Source organism: Gadus chalcogrammus, chromosome 8 (assembly GCF_026213295.1).
Source record: "Gadus chalcogrammus isolate NIFS_2021 chromosome 8, NIFS_Gcha_1.0, whole genome shotgun sequence".
NCBI classification, from domain to species: Eukaryota; Metazoa; Chordata; class Actinopteri; order Gadiformes; family Gadidae; genus Gadus; species Gadus chalcogrammus.
The window spans coordinates 6,729,981-6,736,289 of NC_079419.1; the positions used below are offsets into that span (position 1 = coordinate 6,729,981).

General features: G+C 49.6%; 1 protein-coding gene across 3 annotated transcripts in view; it reads left to right on the forward strand.

Moving 5' to 3' along the window:
• LOC130387440 (tensin-3-like) overlaps positions 1–6,309 on the forward strand; it is a 38,975-nt gene that overhangs the window by 29,824 nt on the left and 2,842 nt on the right. For 2 of the 3 annotated variants that reach the window (XM_056596522.1, XM_056596519.1), the window contains exons 18-24: positions 131–708; positions 1,034–1,120; positions 1,239–1,370; positions 3,017–3,115; positions 3,294–3,371; positions 3,732–3,809; positions 5,163–5,331. In XM_056596522.1, the coding sequence (XP_056452497.1) occupies positions 131–708; positions 1,034–1,120; positions 1,239–1,370; positions 3,017–3,115; positions 3,294–3,371; positions 3,732–3,809; positions 5,163–5,331 (1,221 nt within the window). The remainder of the gene's footprint in view (positions 1–130; positions 709–1,033; positions 1,121–1,238; positions 1,371–3,016; positions 3,116–3,293; positions 3,372–3,731; positions 3,810–5,162; positions 5,332–6,309) is intronic. The other variant, XM_056596520.1, reaches the window with a different exon arrangement.

The following is a 6,309-nucleotide window of genomic DNA, read 5'->3' on the forward strand; positions in this document are numbered from 1 at the left end:
CAACTCGACCATCCAACGCCATCTCTTCTTTAATCATCTTCGGCTCCAAACTGCAAATCAAATCCACCAACTACCACTTTTAGTACACTTTCTTCATTGATCCAACCCGTACGTTCTCCTCTGGTTTCAGCCAATCCACGGGCCAGTCCTGGCCCGAGCACCCGGCCCTGAGCCGCCACACCTCCCTGAGCAGCTACCCCTCCGCCAAGCAGCCCCCGCAGCACAGCATGTCGGTGGACTACGCCCAGCACTCGCCCCCCTCCCCCTCGCCCCACCCGGGCCCCAACGCCCACAGCTCGCCGCAGAGCGCCCAGCGGAGCCGCCTGGCGTGCTACGCCCTCAGCCGCGGCCCCGCCGGCCACCTCTTCGACGGCGAGCAGGACGTCCCGACCCGGACGGGCTACGGCGGCGGCGGCGGCGGCGGCGGCACCAACGGGTGCCTCGACCGCAACCTCCTGACCTCCCTGGACGGCGGCGGCGGCGGCGGCGGTGGTCACAGCGGGCTGGCCCACACGCTGCTGCAGCCGCCGCCGCCGCTGCTGCCCGAGAAGAAGCGGGCGTCGGACGGCGAGCTCTCCCTGGGCACGGCGTCGCCGGTGCCCAGCGGCTTCTCCAGCCCCCACAGCGGCAGCTCCCTGAGCATCCCCTTCCCCAACAGCCTCCCCGACCTCTCCCTGCAGACCCAGGGCGTTGCCTCGCCCCTGCCAGGTAACCCCGCCCCCTACCCGAGGCTAACTCATGTTGTCTCCTTCCGGTAACCGGAAGGTTGCTGGTTCAATCCCCGACTCATCCTAGAGTGAGATTGTGGAGGTGTCCCTGAGCAAGACACCTCAACCCTAACTGCTTCTGACGAGCTGGCTGTCGCCCTACATGGCTGACAACGCCGTCGGTGTGTGAATGTGTGCATGAATGTGTGAATGTTAGGCTATATTGTAAAAGCACTTTGAGTGGCAACTGGCTAGAAAAGCGCCATAGAAATGCAGTCCATTTACCGTTTTATACTAACGATGGATTGTGTTTTGGTTCCTTCCAGATGTGTTGTCCAGCCGGCTGGTGACGGTCAAGTTCGTGCAGGACACGTCAAAGTTCTGGTACAAGCCGGACATCTCCAGGGACCAAGGTATGGAGGCTGCCTCTCCCGCTCCAGCCATTATTACCACAGAGAAGCCGAAAGTAATGTTGTCGTCCGAAAAAAGCGGGACCGGATTCAATGGATGGGTTGTTGTTCCCTCCCGCAGCTATCTCTGTGCTGAAGGACCAGGAGGCAGGCTGCTTCATCGTAAGGGACAGCCACTCCTTCAAAGGGGCCTACGGGCTGGCCATGAAGGTGGCCACGCCCCCACCCTCCGTCCTACAGCAGAGTCGGAGAGGTACAGCAGCTACACCCATCACCGATGCCCGAGCGATTTGTATCTTTTACTGAGAACTTCCCAGAAGCGCAACATTGAAATCAACCCCTTAAAGGGCCAGTGGTTAATTTCTCAACTGATCATCAACATAGTTATCTATAACGCTATGGTCTGTCGGATTTCATACAAATCCTAGTATATTAGATAACACCATAACGCCCATAACAGTTACGATGGTGCTTAGTAAGTATCATAGGGTTGTCTTGGATCGTAACCATGGGGATAATTATCCCCCCTCTTTACTTTTTTAAATCCCATAGTGCTCAAATTCCATCTTAATCCGTGGGTCCGCTGGCTCTTTAAATCCACAAAAATCATCGACGCGTAATCGCCGTCCATCTCTGCCCTTGTAACATTTAACTTAAGATCCCTGGATTAGATCCATCCCAGGACAAGGCTTTCTCTAGAAAGTGCTCAAAGAGAGAGAGGAGTATGGTTACACAGCCTCACGCATGGAACCTGAGAGTGGTGCTCCTTGTGTCAGAGAGGGAGGGAGAGGGAGAGGGAGAGAGAGGGAGAGGGGGAGAGAGGGGGAAGAGAGGCGCTCTTGGTCTCTCTCCTGGGCAATAGTGCCACACAGGCCCCTATTGCTTAGGAGTCTTAGATGTGCAGCTAGGGTTTCACCTGCCAACAATGGCCCAGCCGGGGTTTGTAAGCCTGCCCTGATCCCAGGGTCTTTGCCACGGAAGCCCCCTACCCCCATATACCTCTGTACGTAGGATTTGGGACGCTAACTCGAAGGAAGTGCTGAGACTGATGGGAGGTTGTTGAATACGTTTTTGTTTGTTTGTTGTTGTTTTTTTGTCACGGTTGTTTTATGGGTAGACATTGTGAAATAGGGTGGAAAATTACAAGTGCGGCTCATTGCCAAGTTTGTTTGCTTTTGGCTCCTCCCCTGCCCTGAGCCAGGTGAGCACTGATTGGTTGTACCTCGGGGGTTGGGCTGATTGGTATTCAAAGTGGTTGACTCCAATTACTGGGGGAAAACCTTTCCTGACTCGGGAATACCGGCTCTACGATGTGGCATTTCTTCGACTTTTAAGTTGAAACAGTAGTAGCATAGAATAGTGATGTCCATCCATCCATACCCTTGTTCCGTGACAGGATGCATACGGTTATGAGCGTCCTTTTAACTAACGTGCTGTTGATAGTACTCACCTCCGGTGACATCACCATTACATGGGGCTCCTCTGCTCTGCTTCGACACAGAGTGTAACCCAACCCAACCCACTTAACGGAGGCCAGTCCGTCTCTCCCTCTCTCCCTCTCTCCCTCTGAGGCCTTTGTGCTTTGTGTGGAGACATTCCATGCATTCACTCTCCCTCAAACTCCCCCCCCCCCCCCCTTCCCCTCACACCGCGCCCCCTTGAGAGGTTCTTCTGTTTGAATCATAATCCCATTAATCTCAGCAATTAAACGTGGCAGTGAGGGGTGTTTTGTGTAACTTTGAGAGGCTGGGAATCACTGAGGTGCAAGCTATGTCGAGCCATCAGGAAACTTTTCTGGTAACTAAAACCAGACTCTTCACTGTAACTAATGTGATGGATGAATCACTTCAAAACCACTCTCAACTTGTTCTGGGTTTTGTTTCTGTCTTTGTTTCTTAGCAGGAGGGGATCTGTCCAATGAGTTGGTGCGCCACTTTCTGATCGAGTGTACACAGAAGGGCGTGAGGCTGAAGGGCTGCCCCAACGAGCCTTACTTCGGTACGGTTGTCCTCTCGTCTGTACACTCTTGTTGAACACTTGCCGACCCCCGGTGGCCGCTTCTCTGCACTGCACCATTGATCAGAGGCGACCTTGAAATACCGCCCTCTTCTGGTGAAAGGTGGTACTCACTCACTCGCTTTTTAAGTAATTGCATCAAATTGTATGTTGTTTTCAGGTAGTTTAACTGCGTTGGTCTGCCAGCATTCGATCACACCACTGGCCCTACCCTGTAAACTCATCATTCCTGACAGAGGTGAGTCAAATAGAGACACAATGGTAACACTTTGTGCCAACTCACGCCTTTTTGTTCATGAGGAGAAATACCTTCCAATGAATAACATGTAGACGCAACATAAATAAGAAATATTAGGCTTTGAGGTTACAGTTGTACTTATTTTACGATACACTGATAATAAAATTGGTCAGGAAGGTCCCGGACGACATTTTAAAAGGCTCTGTTTTGTATTGACAACATTGACAACATAAAGGCCATGCAACATCCTGCATGGCCTTTATTAACCCTGCTCTCTCTCTCTCTCTCTCTCTCTCTCTCTCTCTCTCTCTCTCTCTCTCTCTCTCTCTCTCTCTCTCTCTCTCTCGCCCCCATGTGTAGACCCCCTGGAAGACGTGGTGGAGAGCACCTCCAACTCGGTCACCAACTCTGCTGCAGAGCTGCTGAAACAAGGAGCAGGTGAGCATGCGTCTCTAGTCCACTCATAAGAGGTCATCAATCAGGCGTCATGGCTGATGAGTGAGTGAGCGGTCCACTAGCTCACTTCACTGTATGTTTTGGCTTTTGCTCAATGTTTGTAGCTTACTCAATGTCTACAGAATACAAGCAATCTGTCCACGACCCGATGGACGCCGGCACTTGTGATCTCCGATTACGTTTGGTCTTTGCCAACAAAATGTCGGTACAATACAATTAGTGGAAGGCGAGTCAAACTAGCATGTGATAAAGTGGAAATCCAATGTTGTTTTGGTTTTATTATGAACATAACAAATAAAAAATATTTCACTGTGACCTGACTTGACTCCGACCTGAAGTAACCGGTTGTGGTGGCGGTGTCAGTTTGACAACATGCAAAAGTTTCCCATGCCCATCAGACATTTGAGGAAGTAATTTAGCCGGAATGCAATGTCACAAGAAGAACACCTTTGAGCACTGTGCCAAGAACACATTTTTTCACTGTGCCAAGAACACATACAGGTACTATGAGAATTGTTGTATTTGGCAGTAGAACTGGGTAAGACAAGTATTATTAAATGAATTAAGTACATTTATTATTATAGCCTTAAGTCTTGTCTTTTCAGGAAGTAACAATATGGTCAATGCATTCTCTAATTGTATTATATCACAATGGTTGCCTGTACCTGACTGAACAACCTATTGGTAACGGCCGTTACTAATTCAGAAACCTTAATATCTGCAATTCAATTCAATTTGAAGTCGCTGGCTCAAACATTTTGATATATATGTATATATATATATATATATATATATCCCCGGCACGACTTGGCACTGCATAATATAAATACCTGCGTAATATTTCCACTGAGTTCTGATACCATCAATCATTTAAACTCTTTCTAAAATGATTGTGTAGTCTAGTGATCAGGATTGTTTGATTCCCAAGTGTAAGGTTGTGTGTTCAAAACTGTGGGTTCTTCAGTCTGCCTTCAGACATCCCTGAGCAAGATGCCTGACCCAAATATGTATCTGAAAGCTCAAATCAACAACTAAGCCAGTTTGGATCAAAGCATCTGCCAAAAGACCTGCAGTAAAACCTTCTAGGGCTAAACGATTTGGGGAAATAATCGAATTGCTCGATAGGCCAGGGCTATATGTTGAGATGAATCGATGCATGAATTGATATTATAACGTCTTTATTTAGCTATTGAATTGTAAAAGAAAGAAAGAAAAACAAACCTTATTGGTCTCCAGTCAGTAACCTTTTTTTTTTTAATCGCATTGTGATGACGGTCTGAATTTGATGAATCGTTCATCCCTTAAACCTGCTCCTCCGCCTCCGTCCCTCCCCAGCCTGTAACGTGTGGTTCCTGGGCTCCGTGGAGATGGAGTCCCTGACGGGGATCCAGGCGGTGCAGAAGGCCACCACCCGGACCCTGGCCTCCGACCCCCTGCCCACCTCCACCGTGGTCCACTTCAAGGTGTCCTCCCAGGGCATCACCCTCACCGACAACCAGAGGAGGTGGGGCCCACGGGCGCACACACACACACACACACGCACAATCACACAGAAAGACACGCACAGACACGCACAATCACACAGAAAGACACGCACAGACACGCACAATCACACAGAAAGACACGCACAGATACGCACAATCACACAGAAAGACACGCACAGATACGCACAATCACACAGAAAGACACGCACAGATACGCACAATCACACAGAAGGACACGCACAGACACGCAAAATCACACAGAAAGACACACACTCACACAGAGAGACACACACACGCAGACACACAGAAAGACACGGACACGCGCGCACAGACACGCACAATCACACAGAAAGACACACGCAGACACACAGAAAGACACACACACACACGCGCACAGACACGCACAATCACACAGAAAGACACACACACGCACACACACACACACACACACACACACACACACAGAAAGACCACACACACACAGTCACACAAAGTCACACACACAGTCACACAAAGTTACACACACAGTCACACACAGTAACCCACAGTCACACATAGGTCAAGCACACACTCACTCTCACTCTCACATTGAAAGACACACTCACACACACATACACACAGTCACAGACACACAAAGTCACACACACACACACACACACACACACACACACACACACACACACACACACACACACACACACCCACACACACACACACACACACACACACACACACACACACACACACACACACACACACACACACACACACACACACACACACACACACACACACACACAGAGAGTCACGCACACACACAGTCAGAGTCACGTATCCTCTGTCTCTCATGCTCGGTCTGTCCTTGTACACTTCAATGCCAATTTATTCTCCCTCTTTTCTTTCTCTTATTCTCTATTTTCTTTCTCTTATCCTCTCTTTTCTCGCTCTTATCCTCTCTCTTTGTTTGGTTCTTCACGTTAACGTTGGTAACACGGTGA